The sequence below is a fragment of the Rattus norvegicus genome, chromosome 11 (assembly GCF_036323735.1).
Source record: "Rattus norvegicus strain BN/NHsdMcwi chromosome 11, GRCr8, whole genome shotgun sequence".
NCBI classification, from domain to species: Eukaryota; Metazoa; Chordata; class Mammalia; order Rodentia; family Muridae; genus Rattus; species Rattus norvegicus.
The window spans coordinates 53,898,981-53,921,332 of NC_086029.1; the positions used below are offsets into that span (position 1 = coordinate 53,898,981).

Sequence of the window (22,352 nt, forward strand, 5' to 3'; positions counted from 1 at the left end):
ACATCCTACTATATTCACAGATCAACATAATGTCTATCCCTCGCATCAAGTCCTCAAATCATAGTTATTCTTAATGGAAATAGCATTTATATGGATGGACTACTCTTAAGTGATTTGTATTTGTCTCCTATTTTTTTAATGGAGTGCAAGAAAGTACTATATATTTCTATGACTCTCATAGCAATGTCATGTGGTAACTATTTAGAAAATACTTGTGAATTTAACCTATCAATGTAACTAGAACTGAAATATAATTCATCTTCCTACACTTATGTCTCCATGAATATAATCCTGTATCCTATATAATCAGTTATTATAATTGTGTTTAGCATGGTTTTTTTAATATTGATAAATTAGTTAAAACAATATTGCTTTCTAATTGTCATAAAGCCCAGACTTATAACTTCAGGAGTCAAATAAATTATGCATACCAGGAAGATTATCTGAACAGAGCAAGAATTTGGCCCATAGATTAGGACTGAGAAGAGGACCAGGAAGTGTCAAATAATTAATGATTGCTTTTCTCGGGAATTACACTAGCACCTCCCATTCTACTGGAATTATGTAGCAGATAAGGGATGTCTCTCGAGGAGCTGCCTTGACGCAGAAATAACAACACCTTCAACGTTTCTGAGAATTGATTAATATTTTTATTTCATGATAATAATTCTATGAACACCACTCCACCTAAATTTGTAATACAAAATGGCAAAAGTACTATAAATACATCAGGCATATATTTTTTACCCTATCTAAAGAAAAAGCATTTTTCTTTTTTTTTTTTTCTTATAAAAGAAAGCTTTTAATTGGAAGCTTGCTTACAGTTTCAGAAGCTTAGTTCATTATCATCAAGGCAGAAAACCTGGCAGTATTCAGGTGTGGTGTTGGAGAGCTACCTCAGGGTCCTCGGGCAGAGGGGCTGGGGGCCTCAGAGAGAGATCGAGGGCTTAACATGGGCTTTTGGAACCTCAAACCCACACACCAGGGATATACTCCCTATAGCAAGACCACACCTCCTAATTCTTCTGATCCTTTCAAACAGTCCACGCCTCCATTCAATACAGGAGCATACATGGGCCATTCTTATTCAAACCGCTGCATTGGGTGTGGTTGATTCCATAAAAAAGGGCAGCTTTAATGATCTAATTCAACTCTCTCTTTGTGATGTTATTTTGTTAATGGTAGTTTGTAAAGTGTTCGTGGCAGGTTTCCTCTTAATCCAACTAGCTCCCAAGTAATTGAGTCTGGACTATTATATTTATTTAACAAGCTTTAAGGGCACAACAACTGAACAGTATTGCTCAATTTTGATCTTGTAAACCAATCTGGCTAGCTCCCAGTTAAAATCCCAGTTGATAACTTGCATTTTAGTACTGATCTGGCTTTCTGGGATATAGATGGGCTTTCTCATGGTGTCGCTTGGATTCTCCTCTTCTGGCTAATGCCCACTTCCCCACCCCCCCAACACCCGCCCCCCATACCCTGGCTGTCCTGCAAATTCTATGAAGATAAGGCTGACCTCACATTGACACATCTGCCCATGGAATATTTGGATTGGGACATGTGCCACCAAGTCAGGTATAAAATAAATATTTAAGACATGATTTTCATAATATGCAGAATGAATTAGTTCAGATGGGATAGAGGGGAAATTTTTCTGAGCCTGAACTCCTTTGTGCTTCATGTCTTTTTTTTTTCTTATTTAGAGAATACTTTATTAGTTTTTGTAATCAAACCCACGTATATAAGACCTTACATATTTAATACAGTGTGTTACCCCTATACAAATGGAAAAAACTTAAGTTCAACATTTCTAGACCAATATGGCTGTTAATTTCTGTACAGTGCCAACTCAACACAGTAAACGGGGATACTTTTTTCGAAAGTTGACAGCACAGGTAAAGTTTCAAAAAATTCAAATTATATATCTGTATATATATATTTATATTTATATAAAAAGACCAATAATAGCAGTGTGTTATGCATCAACAGCAGCAACAGCTTTTCCAGGTTCTGCAGTCATCTGAACAAAACTGTAGAGACATCCAGCACACTCCATTAAAAAAAAAAAAGTAAAAAAAAACAAAACCCGAGAAAACAGCACAGTTCTGTTACTCTTGTGGTACCTGGCACCATTTTTTTTTTAAAATTAGCTTCTCAATCATCATCTGGAAGGAAAACATTCTGAGCAACATCATTAAAAACAGCTCTGATAAAGCACGGTCACTACTACGTATCATAAAGCAGGTACAAGCTATTTTACATCCACAGAGGTATGATACAGTACTGTCCTACATCTATAATACTAGAGGATACAATTTAAAAGGCATTATTTGAGACTTGATTCTACTTTTCCAGCAGAGGGCCCAAAGGATGGTGTGACACAGCTTTGTAAAGAAACATACTCTAGACAGGATTTCCTTTCACTAGTGGCACACTTTTAAGGATTCATTCTCTCCATGAATGTCAGCTAAAACCGTTATTAAAAAAATGAAATATCCCTAGAACAAAACCGTATAACCACCGGATTCACATGAAGATGACCTAGTGGAGACAAGCTGGACCTCACCTTACCAACAAGCTATCAAATCTGTTATGTTTAAACAGTGAGACCTCCAAGGAAGGAGATGCCAAGTAGTGCTTCAAAGCTTCGGACCACAATCAAACACAGCATCCTTTTCAACAGAAGCAGAAGCTCATCTGAATATGCTCATGGATGCTGACATCAACATTTAATCATCTCCTCACTCATCCAGGAAGAGGGGGAGATCAGTTACTACTGAACTTTAATGTGTTCAACCAAATCACCATGTTACAAAAATAGCAAGCTGCCATAATAAAAAATAAGGCTCCTCTATCCAGCACCAGATAGCATCATTTTACTTTCAAGCCTAGAAATTGCACACTTGTATATAAACCAATCGAAGATGAGGATTGAGAGTTCATCTTGGTGGATTTTTCCTTTGATGAATATGAAGTGTCCTTCCTTATCTTTTTTGATGACTTTTAATTGAAAATTGATTTTATTTGATATTAGAATGGCTACTCCAGCTTGCTTCTTCTGACCATTTGCTTGGAAAGTTGTTTTCCAGCCTTTCACTCTGAGGTAGTGTCTGTCTTTGTCTCTGAGGTGTATTTCCTGTAGGCAGCAGAATGCAGGGTCCTCGTTGCGTATCCAGTTTGTTAATCTATGTCTTTTTATTGGGGAGTTGAGGCCATTGATGTTGAGAGATATTAAGGAATAGTGATTATTGCTTCCTGTTATATTCATATTTGGATGTGAGGTTATGTTTGTGTGCTTTCATTCTCTTTGTTTTGTTGCCAAGACAATTAGTTTCTTGCTTCTTCTAGGGTATAGCTTGCCTCCTTATGTTGGGCTTTGCCCTTTATTATCCTTTGTAGTGCTGGATTTGTAGAAAGATATTGTGTAAATTTGGTTTTGTCATGGAATATCTTGGTTTCTCCATCTATGTTAATTGAGAGTTTTGCAGGATACAGTAACCTGGGCTGGCATTTGTGTTCTCTTAGGGTCTGTATGACATCTGTCCAGGATCTTCTGGCCTTCATAGTTTCTGGCGAAAAGTCTGGTGTGATTCTGATAGGTCTGCCTTTATATGTTACTTGACCTTTTTCCCTTACTGCTTTTAATATTCTTTCTTTATTTTGTGCGTTTGGTGTTTTGACAATTATGTGACGGGAGGTGTTTCTTTTCTGGTCCAATCTATTTGGAGTTCTGTAGGCTTCTTGTATGCCTATGGGTATCTCTTTTCTTCTATGATTTTGTTGAAGATATTTACTGGTCCTTTGAGCTGGGAGTCTTCACTCTCTTCTATACCTATTATCCTTAGGTTTGATCTTCTCATTGAGTCCTGGATTTCCTGTATGTTTTGGACCAGTAGCTTTTTCCGCTTTACATTATCTTTGACAGTTGAGTCAATGATTTCTATGGAATCTTCTGCTCCCGAGATTCTCTCTTCCATCTCTTGTATTCTGTTGGTGAAGCTTGTATCTACAGCTCCTTGTCTTTTCTTTTGATTTTCTATGTCCAGGGTTGTTTCCATGTGTTCTTTCTTGATTGCTTCTATTTCCATTTTTAATTCCTTCAACTGTTTGATTGTGTTTTCCTGGAATTCTTTCAGGGAATTTTGCGATTCCTCTCTGTAGGCTTCTACTTGTTCTCTAAGGGAGTTCTTTATGTCTTTCTTGAAGTCCTCCAGCATCATGATCAAATATGATTTTGAAACTAGATCTTGCTTTTCTGGTGTGTTTGGATATTCCGTGTTTGCTTTGGTGGGAGAATTGGGCTCCGATGATGCCATGTAGTCTTGGTTTCTGTTGCTTGGGTTCCTGCGCTTGCCTCTCGCCATCAGATTATCTCTAGTGTTACTTTGTTCTGCTATTTCTGACCGTGGCTAGACTGTCCTATAAGCCTGTGTGTCAGGAGTGCTGTAGACCTGTTTTCCTGTTTTCTTTCAGTCAGTTATGGGGACAGAGTGTTCTGCTTTCGGGCGTGTAGTTTTTCCTCTCTACAGGTCTTCAGCTGTTCCTGTGGGCCTGTGTCTTGAGTTCACCAGGCAGGTTTCTTGCAGGGGAAAAGTTGGTCCTACCTGTGGTTCCAAGGCTCAAGTTTGCTCGTGGGGTACTGCCTAAGTCCTCTCCGCGGCGGCAGCAACTGGGAAGATCTGCGCCGCTCTTTCCGGGAGCCTCCGTGCACCAGGGTTCCAGATGGCGTTTGGTGTTTTCCTCTGGCGTCTGGATGTGCACAGAGTGCAGTCTCTTCTGGTTTCCCAGGCGTGTCCGCCTCTCTGAAGGTTTAGCTCTCCCTCCCACGGGATTTGGGTGCAGAGAACTGTTTATCCGGTCTGTTTCTTTCAGGTTCAGGAGGTGTCTCAGGCGCAGGGGTCCTGCCGCTCCTGGGCCCTCCCCTACGGGAACCCAGAGGCCTTATACAGTTTCCTCTTGGGCCAGGGATGTGGGCAGGGGTGGGCAGTGTTGGTGGTCTCCTCCACTCTGCAGCCTCAGGAGTGCCCACCTGATCAGGCGGTGAGGTCTCTCTCCCACGGGGTTTGGGAGCAGAGAGCTGCTGCGGGCCGGGATCCGCAGGTGTCGAAAAAGCATTTTTCAAGTAAGCATTGGAAAGATGTGTTTGTGGTTCTTTTCTAAATGACATCATGTTAATTTTGATTTTCTGAAATAGGAATTTGTTTGGTTTAAACAAATGATTATTTTTTGTTTGTTTGTTTGTCTTTTAAGGTGAATTTGGAGAAGTCTGCAGTGGGCGTTTAAAGACACCAGGGAAAAGGGAAATCCCAGTTGCCATTAAAACCTTGAAAGGTGGCCATATGGACCGACAAAGAAGAGATTTTCTAAGAGAAGCTAGCATCATGGGTCAGTTTGACCACCCAAACATCATTCGCCTAGAAGGTGTTGTTACTAAAAGTAAGTTCCTGATTTGCCTATTTCTCATACACTGCTCTTAGTTTTTCTTAAATTATAATAACAATACCAGGTTGTTAAGACAGCAACTTCATTCAGCTGCTGGTTTCTGACATCACTACTCAGTGCCTGCCTCTAGGCCACGGCATTATCAGAGTTTGCGTGGGTGACCACAAAGCGTTGAAAAGGCATTACCTCTAAACTTGGTTCGTTGGGCTTAGCATAATAACTCTAGAGTAAAGGGTTATAGTTTTCTAAATGTCAATATTAATAGAAGACTGATCATCAATATTTGATTCATTAAAGCAAAATACTAATGCTTAGAAATAGAGTTCATAGACCAGTATAAAATGCTTTATCATAGAGTAAAACATTTCCAGAAAAAATTCTATATGGAAGTCAGCTCTATTAATAGAATTATGAATAAATTATGATAGTTGGTATAAAGTAAAATAAAAGATAACTGCTGAAATAACAAATCTGCTGTTGCAGAAATAATGGAATCAAGGTCATTGTTTTGAAAGAAAATTACTTTAAAATACAAAATTAGTCATATACTTTAAGTAATTGGCTGCATATATTTGAACAATGATAAAGGCAGAAAATATAACTATATATGTATATATACATACATTTTATTCACTAATAAATTAACATAAAACCCATGAGAAGATATCATTACATTTTTCTTAAAAATTATTTATATTTTTGAAAGTGGTATTTTTATTTACAGAAATAAAATTTTGTTCGCAACCACTGAGAATACGAGTAGGGTCTGGAGTGATGGCTCTGTGGTTAAGAGCACATCCTACTGACTCTTGCAGAGGACTTAGACTGAGTTGACACAGCCCACTGCCAAGTCAGAATCATATATAATTTCAGTTCCCATGGATTCGGTGATTTCTTCATGCTACCATAAGTTCTTGTACATATGTGATGCATATAAACTCATGTAAACACAAACACACATATAAAAGTAAAATGTATAAATAAATAAGTATTTTTCAAACCATTTAAGGGACCATTTAAATTTTATGTTATAGTTACAAAGAAGAAAATACAGTAGCTTAATAAAAATGTGCTGAACTCTGCCTCTGAAAACTATGGATTCTTCCCCTAGGGCATTGGTAAAATGTCGCTCAAGGGAGCAGATTACTAGTAGCCCCAATAATTCAGAAATCAGGGAAGACTGTTGAAGATGATAAGCATTATAGTGGGTTTCTTTTGTAGTGATTTTAAGTTTTTTAATATTCACCCATATGCACTCCTCAATCACAATTACATTGAACTCAACATGTGACCAACCTTGACCAATGGGACATTAGCAAGGGCAGGGCACACGGTACTCTATATATTTGCAAGTTGTTATTTTTTAGTCTACAATTCTTCTTCCTGAAACTCAAATTCCATGTCAAATGAAAACAATCCATGCAGTATTGCAAAAAGCAGCCTAACAAGAAGAATGTTAAGTTTAATCACAAGGTACCAATGGGAAGTGGCTGCTATCCCTCTTACACTCAACCCACACACATGTTAAATGTCACACACACACACACACACACACACACACACACACACTGAACTGGATGGATGGATGGATGGATGGATGGATGGATGGATGGACAGACTAATGGATGATGGTCTGACAGACAGATACATGATAGATTTTTAAAAAACAGAATCAAGGTACTTTACTCAACAGCCCCAGCCAAAATGCTAGACAGCACTAAATTCCAGACTTGTGAGTGAACCATCTCAGACATTACATCTCTACCCAAGTCCACCCTAGTCAGAAATCTGGCCATTTGGCATGGCACAGAAACCAAATCAACTCAATCTAGTTTGCCTAAGAAATAAGAGAGGGTTTTTAAAAATAATTTTATATTTTTACTGATTCTTAAAAATTTTCAATGCTTTCTTTCTTTTTTTTTAATATTCCATCAGGTCAAATCCATGCTCCCCACATACCCCTGCACTACATCCAATGGAATATTCTAAATGTACTAGGGGCCACACCCATAAAGAAAAGTGACTCATCCTCTTTAGAATTCTAATTTTCCGTATCTCCTCCAGTGGAGGTAGAGATTTGAGTTCCCCTACAATTTGGAATGTTGACTGACTTAATCTTGTACAAGGCTTATACAGACAAGCATAGTTGCTGTGAGTGTGTAAGCTCAGCTGTTTATTAGATCCAGAAGGCACTATTTCACTCTTGTCCTCCCCTATCTCTAACTCTTACAGTCTTTCCACTCTCTCTTCTGTTGTGGTCCCTGTGCCTTGTGGGATAGAGTAGTGACCTAGATGACACACACCACTGACACTTATGCTATCACTTTGAACCACCATCCACTATAAAAAGGTGCTTTTTGAAGAACAAGAACTATACTGATCTATGAATAGAAGATACAACTGTGACCATGTACACTAGTGGTACAAATGTTATGAAGGTAAGGAACTACAGATTTATGGTCTGCTTCATAGGAGGAAATATATGCCCCAAACTATAAATCTGACTACTGACACATGGTTGGGAAGCCTAGACTCCCTAGGGATGAATCTAATATTAGTATTTTGTTAACTATATAATATCCAACTGCCTGCTAAATTCATGTAAAATTGTTGTTTTAAGCCATTAAATTTCAAATTGTTTCTTTCACAGCAATAAGTAACCAAATCAATGAATCATTATTGGATTTCTACTCTTGCCAGTTAAGATCTATATACATTGGATAAATTATTGAACATCTCTTTATACTGAACTTTCATGTCTGTAAAACAAAAGTAAACTAACTCAAATATCATTGATCAGAGCATCACAGTTCTCTTTTTTGAAGACTTCAAATTATTTCTAGACAAATTAAATCTATAAATGTATATTGAATTTAGCATCATCTGCTGACTTCCTGTCATTATCTTGTCAATTTCAAATGATTCCTTTGTTTTTACATATATATTTACATGAAAAATTTAATTTTGAGGATGGCTTAGAAACTAAGTTTGATGCCAAAATTCTCTTGCTTACACATAGAATGTCTAAAAATAAGAGTCCAGGAATAAACTCAAAGTTTGAAAACTAAAAGATCTTTATTTTCTTCCTTTAATTGATCAAATTTTATCAAGTAAATATTATGATTTCATCCATATATTATCATATATTATATAGTATATTTATTTGTATATCTAAATTAGGACCTATAAAACATTTCTACAAAATGGGTAAATTAATTCTATATAAGTCAGTATGCCCTTGATGATATCAGCACCATAGTTTTTTATTGGAATTTTTTAATTTATATTTCAAGTGTTATCCCCCTTTCCTGGTTTCCCATCATTAAACTCCCTATTCTATCCCCTTCCCCTTTCACATTCGTCTACACTGAGGCATCCAGCCTTGGCAGGACCAAGGGCTTCTCCTCCCATTGGTGCCCAACAAGGCGATCCTCAGCTACACATGCAGCTGGAGTCATGGGTCTGTCCATGAGTACTCTTTGGATGGTGGTTTGGACCCTGGGAGCTCTGGTTGGTTGGTGTTGCTGTTCCTATGGGGTTGCAAACCCCATAACCTCCTTCAATCCATTCTCTAACTCCTCCAATAGGGACCCAGTTCTCAGTTCAATGGCTAGCTGCTAGCATTTGCCTCTGTATTTCTCAAGCTCTGGCAGAGCCTCTCAGGAGACAGCTATATCAGTCTCCCGTCAGCATGCACTTCTTGGCATCAGCAATATTGTCTGGGTTTGGTGGCTGTATGTATATGGGTTGGATCTTCAGGTGGGACAGGCTCTGAATGGCCATTCCTTCAGTCTCTGCTCCAAACTTTGTCTCCATATCTCCCCCTATGAATATTTTTGCTCCCCCTTCTAAGAGGGACTGAAGCTTCCTGAGTTTGGTCGTCCTTCTCCTTGAGTTTCATGTGGTCTGTGGATTGTATCCTGGGTAATCCGAGCTTTTGGGTCAATATACATTTATCATTGAGTGCATACCATGTGTGTTTTTTATGATTGGGTTACCTCACTCAGGATGATATTTGCCTATGAACTTCATGAAGTCATTGTTTTAGTAGCTGAGTAGTGCTCCTTATGTAGATGTACCACATTTTTTTAATCCAATCCTCTGTTGAAGGGCATCTTGGTTCTTTCCAGCTCCTGACTATTATAAATAAGACTGCTATGAACATAGTGGAGCATGTGTCCTTGTTATATGTCAGCATCTTTTGGGTATATGCCCAGGAGTGGTATAGCTAGGTCCTCAGGTAGTTTTATGTTCAATTTTCTGAGGAATCTTCAGACTGATTTTCAGAGTGGTTGTACCAGCTTGCAATCCCACCAACAGTAGAGGAGTGTTCCTCTTTCTCCACATCCTTGCCAGCTCTGTTGTCACCTGAGTTTTTGATCTTTACCATTCTGACTGGTGTGAGGTGGAATCTCAGGGTTGTTTTGATTTGTACTTCCCTGATGACTAATGATGGTGAATGTTTCTTTAGGTGCTTCTCAGCTATTCAAAATTCCTCAACTGAGAATTTTTTTAGCTCTGTGCCCCATTCTTAATAGGGTTACTTGACTCTCTCGAGTCTAACTTCTTGAGTTCTTTGTATATTTTGGATATTAGCCCTCTATCAGATGTAGGATTGGTAAAGATCTTTTCCTAATCTGTTGGTTGCCATTTTGTCCCAATGACAGTGTCCATTGCCTTACAGAGGCTTTGCAATTTTATGAGGTTCCATTTGTTGATTCTTGATCTTAGAGCATAAGCCATTGGTGTTCTGTTCAGGAAATTTTCCCCACTGCCTGTGTGTTCGAGATTCTTTCCCCCTTTTTCTTCTCTTAGTTTGACTATATCTGGTTTTATGTGGAGGTCCTTAATCCATTTGGACTTGGCTTTGTACAGGGCAGTAAGAAGGGATCAATTTGCATTCTCCTCCGTGCTGACCTCCAGCATCATTTGTTGAAATGATATTTTTTTCCACTAGATGATTTTAGCTCCTGTGTCAAAGATCAAGTGACCATAGGTGTGTGAGTTCCTTTCTGAGTCTTCAATTCTATTCCATTGATCTACCTGCCTGTCTCTGTAGCAATACCATACAGTTTTTATCACTATTGCTCTGTAGTTTTAACTTCTAAGAGCAAGCCCCATAGGGGAGTGTTGTGGTGCAGCAGGGCGTGTTGTGGGAATGAGAGAAAACTAATTCCCGAAATAATCGGTGATCCTGCTTGCACTGTTATCAGCTTGAGTCAAGTGCTTTGGGATTGTTAGAAGAAAAGCAATAAATAAATGAATACCTCATTCCCATAAATACACAGTAATTGTTCCAGGATTGCCCTTAAGTAGCTAAGAGATAGCTAGCAATTAATGTTCCCTAAAGAGCCCCAACTGCATAAAAGATACTGATGAAGACAATGAAGCAATACAGGGGCCTGATTGTAGATAGATTTTCCTGGGGTCTGGGAAACAAATACATTGAAACTCCATTAAAAGTGATATAATATTATGAACAAAAACCTTCAGACCATCCTTCTATGAGATCTTGTTTAATGAGAGTGTTTTTGTCTTATATATAGCCTTTTTCTTTTAGAAACATGTATTTGTACAATGATTTGAATCACTTCTGTTCCTTCATATGTCCACATATAACTGCTTTTATTTTAAATTGGAAAGCTAAATGATTAATGATTTGCATCATGCAAAAAGGATTCTGATAAAAATTGAGCCTCTTTATATAAATCATATCACAACTTTATTAGACTGTTAAGATATAACTGAAAGAGAGAAAGATGAATCAGTTATAACCATATGTGCAACACATATTCTTTCTCCAGGAAGCAAAGAGAAGCCATCAGTTGGAGGACTGACTTGTAATCATTAGTAACATAGGTAGTCACAATATGTAACTAATAGTTATCAGTGACATTAATTACATCACCAAGAGGCAAAAGACTACCTTTCTATAAGAACTTTAGAATTGCAGCTTAGTGATGAAATACAGTACAATAACTGTGAGACAAACACCAGGGTTTATCTTCCAGCTAAGTTAAAAAAAATGCATTTACAACTACTAACTCTGTCACCTAAATAACAAACTCAGTAAAGTGGAACAGAAGTCATCCCCAGCAGAAACCAAATTCCTAAAGATAATTCCATGTCATTCCAAGACATTCTTTAACGATTCCATGGCTCAATACTAAAGCTATAGTAGAATCTTCTAGAGTTACTCAAAATCATTGTATGTTCAAGAATACTATAAATTACTCATAGGGAGTTTTTATGTATGAACATAAAAGAATAAATTCTACTCAGTCAAAAAGCATTGTACTACATGCATAAAAAGAAGTTTCCTAGTTCTAGGATTGGCTTATTCTTGTAAAATAAAGGCAATCCTCCAAACTTCTACTGTTAGAGCAACTGCTTTACCAGCTAATTATTTATGGAAGAGTCACCAAACCTCCCTAGGACTTAGATTTTTGTTTTCCTCTGAATGAAAGAAAAGTGCAGATCAGAGTAGAAAACATAGAGTCAAATGTAAGCCTAATGAATTCTGTTCCCTTGACAGAGAGACATGAGATGATCATAAGAAAAGCTTATCCCATGAGGGCTGATCCCTCCAAGATCATTATAAATTTAGGTTCATGGTGATAATTCAAAAATGTTAGGGAAAAGATGAAAATAATGAAATTTTCAACAAAACTTTTTAATTTATAATGCATACATTGGAAAATATAGAGAATTTTATCTATAAGCAACATTACAGTTTGGATAGTATATTTGATATTAGCTGATAAAATAATAGGCCTAATGTTGCTAACAGTTTTGAAAGTTCCAGAGTATGATTCATTAGCTACAATAGTTAGGGTCTTTCTGATGGCACCAAGTGAAGGAAAATGATGCTTATTTAAGCCAAGAAGTACAAGGAAGGTGGTGACCAGCCCTCAGAACCTCATTGGATGGCATCATAAACTGGGCTGGCACATGCATGGATCTTGATGCAATAGAACAAGTTCTACCCAATGAAGATTAACTAACTGACCCTTCTTTTGTACACTCTTGTTAACAGAGTGATAAGGCAGAGCTAAACATTGAAGGAGACAAAAGGAAGTCTAATTCTATAAATGCATTTTATATAGCAAGACAGAATTGAAGGTAAAGAAGCAGCAAAATCATGAGAAGAATGGTAGGAGTGTTTTCTAGGCAGAGACAGTAAACTGTTTTAAGTCTTGAATCAGAACTTAGCATTGTCAGTGTAACAGCAAAAAAATTGGCAAAAGTAATGAGTGTAAATTAATTACCTAATGAAAAAAAAATAGGGAAAATTACAAGGAAGCTAGTGTACTAGCACAAGAAAAAAATGGGAGAAAAGAAAATTATACTCATCAATATGTTTTGAAAGGAATAGAGTAAGACCTATTTTCTAGGCTTAGGTGAGATATTTTGATTACTGCCTGATTATATGGTAGATGAGGAAGAAAGGTCATGTTCAAATGGCTGTATGAAAGAGGATAGAAAGGAAAACCAGGAAAGAAAGAGAACAGGTAGAGAGAAAACAGCATTTTCTTGTTTGAACATGACTGCTTTTAGCTAAAGACTTCCAGGAAGTTCTTGAAGTCCAACAAAGAGCTCGATTTACAGCTCTTTGAATCAAGTGCAATTGAAAAAGCATTTAGCACACTGGTGATGGCTAGTAGCTGATGTAGGGAAGGTGTTACTCGCTGGAAGGGGACTGCATTAAAACGCCCGTATGTATGAAATTCTCAGGAAACATACTTATACAGGAAAAAACGCAAAAAAGAAGAGAAGTGTACTGAGAAAGAGAAGCTAAGACAGTGGAGAAGTAACCAGCAACAGACAGCATAGGTTTGTCAGAGCAAGAGAAAGGTCCCCAGAATAAAATGAACTAGGGACCCAACTACGTAAGGACCAAGAAGCATCCTTCGGTTAAAAAATTTTTTTTTTCAGAAAAATATACTCCATTCAGCTCACTGTTGGCAGAGTTACACAGCAAAACATTTGAGGCATGCTAACACTGCAAACTGATAGCTTTGGGAATAGTCAAGGCTGCTGCTATCTTAAAATCAAAATGATTAACATTCATTAAAGCCTTCCCTCATTCAGAAATGTATTAAATGACAAGGTACAAGGATGCCAGGCACTTTCTCGAGTGCTGGGATTCAGGATAGATTAGGAAAGGTCAAATCCTGTCCTCCTGGGTCAGAAGTTCCTAAAATTGGGCACGAGAGATGCCTCAGAGGTTAGGAGCACAACTATTCTTCCAAAGGTCCTGACTTCAATTCCAACAACCACATGGTGGCTTATAACAGTATATACTCAGATCTGATGTCCTCTTTTGGTGTGCAGGCATTCATGCAGGCAGAATACTGTATATATAATAAATAATCTAAAAATTTATAATATATACATATATATATATAAAATAAAGGAAGCCTAGAGTCATTCTTAAATCAAGCATTCATTTTGAATGACAAAGGCATTTCCAGTTCATTCTAATTTCTCCTGTGTTTTTCTTTCTCTTTCTATATTCTGGAGAAGACTGGATAAAATACCAGTGTGATCTCAGCGCAGAATTCAGGCAGACACTGTTGGTAAGAAGGTGATGGTCTCCAAGAGCAGGGGTCTATCTGTAGTTTCTTCCTTCTTTTGCTTTGATGGTGTAGAACCCAAGTTCATCTGCCAAGATGATTGGTAGAGGACTGGTATTGGTGAGTGTTTGGGATAGATGCTGAGAAGATCTTGGAAGCAAACTGACCAGCAAAGAATTTTGTCGTCACTGAAATCTAAGGAAATTAGACCATGATGACACAACCTGCTTCCCTGCTCTCAAGAAAGAAAAGAGGAATAGGGGTGTGAGGAAGGTGTGGCCCAGAGACAGAAGTGCATAGGAATGGTAGCCAAAGGAGAAGGCAGGTAAATTTTCTGGACTTTCTTCTCCTATTAGCCTTAAGTAATAACTCTGCTGTTGTTGAAAATGGAGATGAATTATTCCTGTGTGATTTCAGGAGACTCTGGGGATTAGTAGAACACTTACTGCAAAGTATTTGCTCTTGGAATTATAACATATACACACAGCTAAACAAAATGAGCCAGGCGCACTGCAGTAAGTAATTACAAGACGGCACAGCCTGTGGCCCTCTTTGCCACACTCTGTTCAAGCACTGCTGGAGCTAACTGGGAAACTGGAATAATGTATCCGATGTTTTCCTGTTGTCAGAATGGAGTCTCTCTTCTTATAAACATAATAATAATATTTTTCTGTATTCAAGGGAAAGGCATTCTTGTCCCTTCCATGTTTAAATATCTGGTTTTCCTTGATGTCATCCATTCAAATCACTTCTGGAGATCTACCTCCAGCATCTTACCCCTCCTGGTTCTCTGTCCCTAGCCCTGCTCATGATGTGTCTGATGGGCTGTGATAAGTAGCAAGAGCTTTCAGGAAGAAATCTAATAAGTTGTTGGCTATGAAAGTAACACTGTAAACTGCAGGCTCTAAGAGAGAAAAGAAGCTACAAGTAAAATTGCATTTATTCAAAGTATTTCCTTTAAGAATAAAGCCATCTAAAATGGTAAAATCATATTCATTTTCCAAAAAAAAAAAAAATCCCATCCCTTTTGTCCCTAAAATAAGTTTGGTCTGAGTAGAGATCACGATGCATCTAAATTTGGGGAGAACTAAAAACAAAGTAGATAAATCCATGTTATAGGCATGAATTTGCTGCCATGCATTCGGGTAAATAAGAACCAGTCAGCCAGCCAGCCCAAGGAGAGGGCACTTTGGTCATGACTAAAATGCCTTATGTAAGCCTTTAGCGGCCTTATGTAGGGCCGGTTAAAGACTTGTAAAAGTCACCAAATGACTATGGAGCGCCTCCCCCAACTAACCCGTGCGGATTTTCTTTGCCTCTCCCAACTACCCCGTGCGGATTTTCTTTTCTTTTTAGAAGTACTTGTGCAATCAGTGACGGAAATCTAACACAGTCTTTATGTATTGTGTAGGATTTTCCGAAGGGCTCAGGATTGAACCGGAGCTGAACCTGGTTTAAGGCTGTTTGGTGCTGATGCAGTCTCTGCTGCTCTTGTCATTGTCAGACTACACTGCTGCGACACTCCCTCCTTTCCCAGCTCAGTATAATTTCAGACTTAGAGAAAATGATATGGAAGATAGACTTTTTCATACAGCTTTCAGGTCTCCTGATAACTGTAAAATTAACATCACAGCCAAGAAGCAACCCAAGTGTGGTGGCACATGTAGTGCCGGCTCTTAGAAAGCTGAATCGGAGGTTCACACCTTCGAGGTTAGTCTGGGCAGTAAACTAGGATCTTCTTAGAAAGAACGAGGGTGAGGGAGGGAGGAAGAAGGCAAAGAGGTGGGGCAGTTCTTACTGTGGTCTCATTCTGCCTTGCCAGGGCTGCTTCCTGTTTCTGTTCTGTTATCAGTTCCAGGCTCCCGGGTAGAATTTATCTCACATCTTTTTAGTTCATCCGTGAGATTTCTTTGGGCTTCTTGGTCTTTGACCTCCGCACTGTCCACGAATACTGATCGGTTTGTTTCCCGAATGTCTTCCACATTCACGCCTGTAGTTCCCACAGTGATATGCACTTCTCCCTGGGTTGGCAGCAAGTCTGCAGGAAGGATGCACCTCACTGAGTGCAGTGTGAGAAGGGATAAGGCCCTGAACACCTCATTCTTTAGGATGCCAACTCCTACATTATTACACTGTAAAGCAGCTTCTTCCACGTTTGGAAATAGTGTGTATTTGGACGACAGTCAATTTAGACTGTGAAAACTTTCTGTTCCCAAATTTGTAACTATTAATTTTATCATCTATCAGTAGACACTGTCTGCACCAATTATTTCAGTTGTATTCCAATGATAACTTTTTTGTTTCTGTCTTTTCTATATGGTTTGTTAATCAGAACAAAACAGTTTCCTAATGTTAGATAGTAGAATTACACACGTCATCTCCATTCCCTTATCAGGACGCTCTTGAAATCCATTCATCGCTCTAGTCAACTGCTGATCCTCTGTCTGTCTTACATGTGGTGTTTGGAGGGCATCTGAGTGTTTGCAATTTAGGTGTTCATTTATGAAACATCTCTAAGCGTGTGAGCACAAGTTTCTATGAGAAGGTATATTTACATCTATCTTGGGTAAATATTTAGCTGTGGGATGACTGAACCATAAGATTAATATATATTTAACTTCATAAAATAATTCCAGGTACTTGGATGGAGCATCACAGTTTGCATATCCACTAGTGATTAGGCTCCTAGTAGGGGTCTGGTATCATTCGTGATGGTTGGAACAAATAAACAAAAAGGTTAGCTGCTCTGGTGAACTTCCCAGGGAGCTTTATTTGCACTTTCTTAATGACTAATGAATCTGTGCGTCTTTCAGAGGTCTATTTCTGGTCCATATTTTCCTTTAATGGAGCATTTTCAATTTTGCCTCCCTTTCTTTTTTTTTTTTTTTTTTTTTTGGTTCTCTTATTTTTCGGAGCTGGGGACCGAACCCAGGGCCTTGCGCTTCCTAGGCAAGCGCTCTACCACTGAGCTAAATCCCCAACCCCTCCCTTTCTTAATTCTGATTTTTATATTATGTTTAATAGTTTTCTGCATAAAATACTTTGTCAATAATGTGATTTTTGGAGTGTTTTTTTTTTCCTAGTTTGAAGTCCCTCTCTTCTTTCTCCTACCAGTGTCAGCTGCAGAGAAACTTTTCTTATATTAATTTTGACAAAATATAGTTTGCTATATTTTAAATAGATTTTGCTTATGGTACTGTACATAAACTTTCTTCAGCTAGGCTAAAGAAGGGTTCTAATTAACAAATCCACTATACTCAGCCTTGATTCTTTCTGTATTTAAACAGCCTTATGCTAAGCCCCTCCACCATCTGAGTTGCTGTCCTGAACTAAGAGCAATCAAATGTCTCTGTAACAGATTCTTGGGGCTTATGATGACCCTGGTATAAAACACTAAATGTAGTGGCCTTTATCTATAGGGTAACTTTATCTATCTTCTTGGGGTTTTGCTTTGTGATCCACCTCTATTTTCTGTGTTCTCCCAAATTTGTGTATGAACCCCAATATATAGTTTATTTTTTTTATTTTTGAATGAAGGTTATCTTGGTACACTGGAGTAAGGGGTAACACATGCCTTAACCTATAAGAACAGGCTGTGTTTTATCTTTCATGCTAAAGTAAAGGTGAAGAGTATGTGGAGACTGATTTTTCTAGGCTATCCAGCTCAGTTCTCAACTGTAGCTCCATCTAGTGTCAGCCATGTTCATGTAAGACTTTCCCACGATTGTGTTTGTCTGGACTTAGGCATGCTTTCCTACCTCTCAACAATTATCACATTGGACAAATGTTCTTTTCTACAGCAATATTATAAACTAGTTGTACACGGCTTTTCTACAAAAGAAAGTTGATAAGATGACTGCATGACTAATTTACATACAGAAATATTAACTAGTCCCAAGCATTACCTAGTCTATACTTTGCAGAGATGTATAAATGGGAATCCCAACATTCAGTCTCAACTCAGGCGCAGATGTATAAGTGCAATTAGGGCTTTCTGGTTTGAGACCTAACAGTAGGGTCTCTTTAGTCGACTCTAGACTGAGATAAAGCAGCAGAATGGTGTGAATGAATTGACATTTTTATGAGCTAACATCAATCACAAGAGTGCATTTGTTCATTGTTCAATCATCACAAATGTCAACAAAAGGCATTAGTGATATTTTTCTGTATTTCACTAGATGAGATGACTATTTTGAGATTCCTACCCATGAATTTAATGTATTGACCTTTCCCCTAAACATTAATAAGCATGATTCTTTTGAAATAAGTTCAGTTTTCATTTTGGCATGTCCATCTATTATATGAGACATGCTGTTGTATTTGCTACAGCAATCCATATGTACAGCAGTCTATTGCCCCTCTGTGACTTTGTCATTATTTCCTATGGCTGATGCCTGAACTGTTCCGTTACACTGAAATGAAAGTATACAGAATGTTCCCCATTAGCTATTACCTCTTGATATAGATTTTATACTGTTGTGAAAAGGCCCAGAATATGCCCTGGAGAAGAAAGGCTAAGTGAGAACTGGAAGGCTACTGGAAGAAATAAGTGTAAGTAAGGCAACTTACAGACATCAGCAGTAAGGATAGTGTAGTTCTTAGCCTCTTCAAGAAAATGAATCGTAAAAGGGATCTGAAACTAAGAGAGTTGTTGTTTAGGTATTACGAAGAAAATATGGTGAAGCAAACTAAAGTTTTAGTCCTTTAAGGTCTAGTGTTCCAATTACCCTGTTTGTGAACCTATTTTATAGGGACTGTCCCAGGCAGGAACATGGAATGTTGTTTTATCAAATGATAAAATATCTGAATTCTCCAACCATGTATTTTTTCATTTTTTATTGAATATTTTCTTTATCTACATTTCAAATATTATCCCCCCCCCGTTTCTCTTCCGGAAACTCCCTATCTCATTCTCCTTCCCCTGCTTTTTTGAGGGTGCTCTCCCACCCACACACCCACTCCCTCCTCCTCACCCTGACATTTCCTTACACTGGGGCATCAAGCCTTGACAGAACCAAGGGTCTCTCCTCCGATTGATGTCTGACAAGGCTATCCTCTGCTACATATGCAGCTGGAGCCAACCATGTACATCTTAAAAATTACTATTTTCATAATATAAAGATTAAAGTTTCTTATAGCTAAAATTTTACTTCTGTTCTTTTGGTGTTATTCCCGAAGTTTTGCAGTAAGAGAAGTCTGCATTGTAAGGAGGTGCACATGTCTCGCCTTTTATCTAATTACTAAAGAAGGAACCAACCAGAAAAGCGGTAAGGCTAAAACATTAATGAAGAAGCTGGTGCGAATGGAACAAACCCCCACTTTAATCAGACTTGAGTTTCTTAAAGGATTTATCAGTACGCATGTTAGGAATTGAATGAGATGAGGCCAGTGTTTTCCCATCTGTTAAAAATGTATCCTTTACAATAGGAAAATATGATCCTTCATGACAAAGAAATACAATATATGATACAGAGGAGTTGTAAGAAAAGCTACTGTACAGTTTAGTCCTGATAGAGGTAGTCAGATGAAATAAAACCATTTTGTAAGCTAACCCTAAAGGGCAGCACTCGAAGTGTGCATTATAGTCAATGTTGGTTTTATAATTTCTAGATTTTTCCCATAAGCCCTTGATCACTGATAGAGAAATAATAGTGTTATATTGTTAGAGATTATATTTTTCTTATCTTTAGAACCTGTGGCTGGTTGGTTTGTTTAATGTCTAATAGCCCCTTTTCTTTCCTGCTCCAGTCTTGTTCTATAAAACGGCTCATGCTGTCTGCTTAGATTCAGCTGTCAGACTAGAGAACCTGTTGATGTCTGTTTTGTGACTCTTGAACTTTAAGGAACTCTTTGATAGACTAATGCAATTGCTTCACAACTAGTCATCCTTTTCTCAGTTTTATCGCTGGCCCACCACTGCCTATTTTTTTTAATCTTCTGCTAGAATGACCCCTTAAAAAAGTTTTTCCAAAGTACCTAGGGAAGAATGAGCAAACAACTAGACAGAGGTCTCCACTGAACAGTTAGTTAACTCCTGAGCAACTGTTTAATCCTTGCTTTATGATGCTGTGCAGTTTGTTTTATATGTAATGTTTTTATTCTATTTTATTTTATTTTATTTAATATCCACACATGCATATAATGTGTTTGGATCAACTACACCCCCACTTCCTTCCCTCCAATTTCTTACCCCAACAACCACTTATTTTTGATACCTACTAGATCCATTTGGGATCATTTGCATCTTCATGGTTTAGGAACATCGTTTGGAGCATGGGTAGTCTCTTAGGGATAGCATCCATGAAGAACTGATACTCTCTTTCCAGCAGCCAGGAGCTCCTCAGGTAGGAGTGAGATTACACGAGACCCTCTGATAGGATATGGACTGGACTCAATTATCTTCTCCATTCACTCCCAGCTTCTGTGTCTTCGTATGAGCAGCTGAGCTGCTGTGCCCTACCCTGTAAGTTCTGTTTTGTTAGCACGGGGAGATAGCTAAGCCCGTGGCTCTTACAATCATTCTCTCCCCTCTTTCTTGGTGATTCCGGAGCCCTGGTGGGAAAGAGAATCTTACAAGTGTTCCATTTTATGCTTATATCTGCACAATCTCTTATTTTCTGCACATTGGTTGTGGGTTTCAGTATTCATTGCTATCCACTCCAAAAGGAAGCTTCTGTGGTGAAGGGTAAGAGATGAACTGATCTAGAGCTATAAAGATAAGAAGGCAATTTACTCTCATGTCCTTTTAGCAAAATGATAGTGCTAGGCTCTCCCCTAGGCCCTATAACCTAACCAATCACAACAATTTTGGGGTTTGGTTTTGTTTTTGTGCTTGCTTGCTTGCTTGCTTGCTTGATCAGAGGAACAAAGCATGGGTTTCATCTTGTGGAGCATGCTTTAAATCCAATCAGAAAGTGGTAGATTACTGCCATAAGATTCCGCCATATTGTTTCAGTGGGCAAATCTTTCTAGGACGCTCAGTATTGCACCAACCAGGTTTTTGATATTGTAGATGAGTGGGACTGTTGATAACTTCTCTGATGGCATTAATAGAATATTCTGAAGTTGTGAGAGTTAGCTGCTATGAATGAAGCTTTCAGATCAGTTCCAGCATGATTTCTCCATGGAGGATGTCTCAGGTATGTGGTGTCTTCAGCAATAAGATTTTATAGCAACATCTGTGTGTTTAAAAAAAAAGGAGTGGAAATACCTTGGAATATTGGTGGAGTAGTCTAGGGAACTCTACTGATCAATAGTTTGAAAAGAAGTAGCCCATAGCTAGCATTGGACATTTTGTTTGACAACTAGTGGTGTCTGAAGGAGGCACTGTGCCCCATTATACACAGACCCCTTTTATATCTATATATGTATTTATGGTAGTAAACTTCTCTATAGAATTTTCAAAAGTCATTAATGTTAATCCATCCCCATTCTACAAACTTAGCTATTCACAGGAAATATCATATAATAATACATTTTTGCATTGTTTTCAAAGGATATGGCATAATACCAAAATGTTGCCATAAAAACTGTAGCAAAGGGCTGGGGAGATGGCTCATTGGTTAAGAACACTGACTGCTTTTCCAGAGGTCCTGAGTTCAATTCCCAGCAACCACATGGTGGCTCACAACCATCTGTAATGGGATCCAATGCTCTCTTCTGATGTGTCTGAAGACAGCTACAGTGTGCTCATATAAATAAAATAAATAAACCATAGTAAAGAGAGCACAGGGGTATATAAGACTAATAAAAATTGATCTCATTATAAATTTTAATCTAGGGAAGTACATTGACACTCAATAGGTAAATTTACTCTATAGTTTTCTCTGTCAATAAAGGAAATAAATACGATGCATGTCAATATGGTCAATTTCTGAAGTTCTCTGTAGTGTTCATCATTTATTTCTGATATAAAAGTATAATAGGTAAGTGTTATGTATGATTTCATATCCTCATGCACAAATATGAAAATAGTTTGCAAGGTGGTATCCTAGATGCACGTCGGATCTGGGTGTGATACTGCTGACATTTTTCACTCTTTATACTTCTGATATTATTACTTTTAAGAGAGAAAGGAAAAAAAAGTGCAGGACTATTTTCAGGAAAGCAAACTATCATCATCACACAAACTATAGTACTGCAATCCAAAATTATAATCACAATGATGTTCCTTCTTGGATTGTACAAGCTTCCATAAAGATCAGTTATTTTGCAAATTAGAGTCCTTACTCTACTTTGGACAATAGTGATATTCTGAGTAGAGTCATTCTCTTCCTTTTTGCCTAAGCACTTTAATCCATTTTGGGCCTGTGACTTGATAAAATTTACTAA

The 22,352-nt window shown here is 38.0% G+C and overlaps 1 protein-coding gene across 3 annotated transcripts in view; it reads left to right on the forward strand.

Annotated features, from left to right (window-relative positions):
• Epha6 (Eph receptor A6) overlaps positions 1–22,352 on the forward strand; it is a 951,337-nt gene that overhangs the window by 672,197 nt on the left and 256,788 nt on the right. For all 3 annotated transcript variants that reach the window (NM_001419529.1, XM_039088720.2, XM_039088721.2), the window contains one exon: positions 5,254–5,439. In NM_001419529.1, coding sequence (NP_001406458.1) covers positions 5,254–5,439 — 186 coding nt within the window. The remainder of the gene's footprint in view (positions 1–5,253; positions 5,440–22,352) is intronic.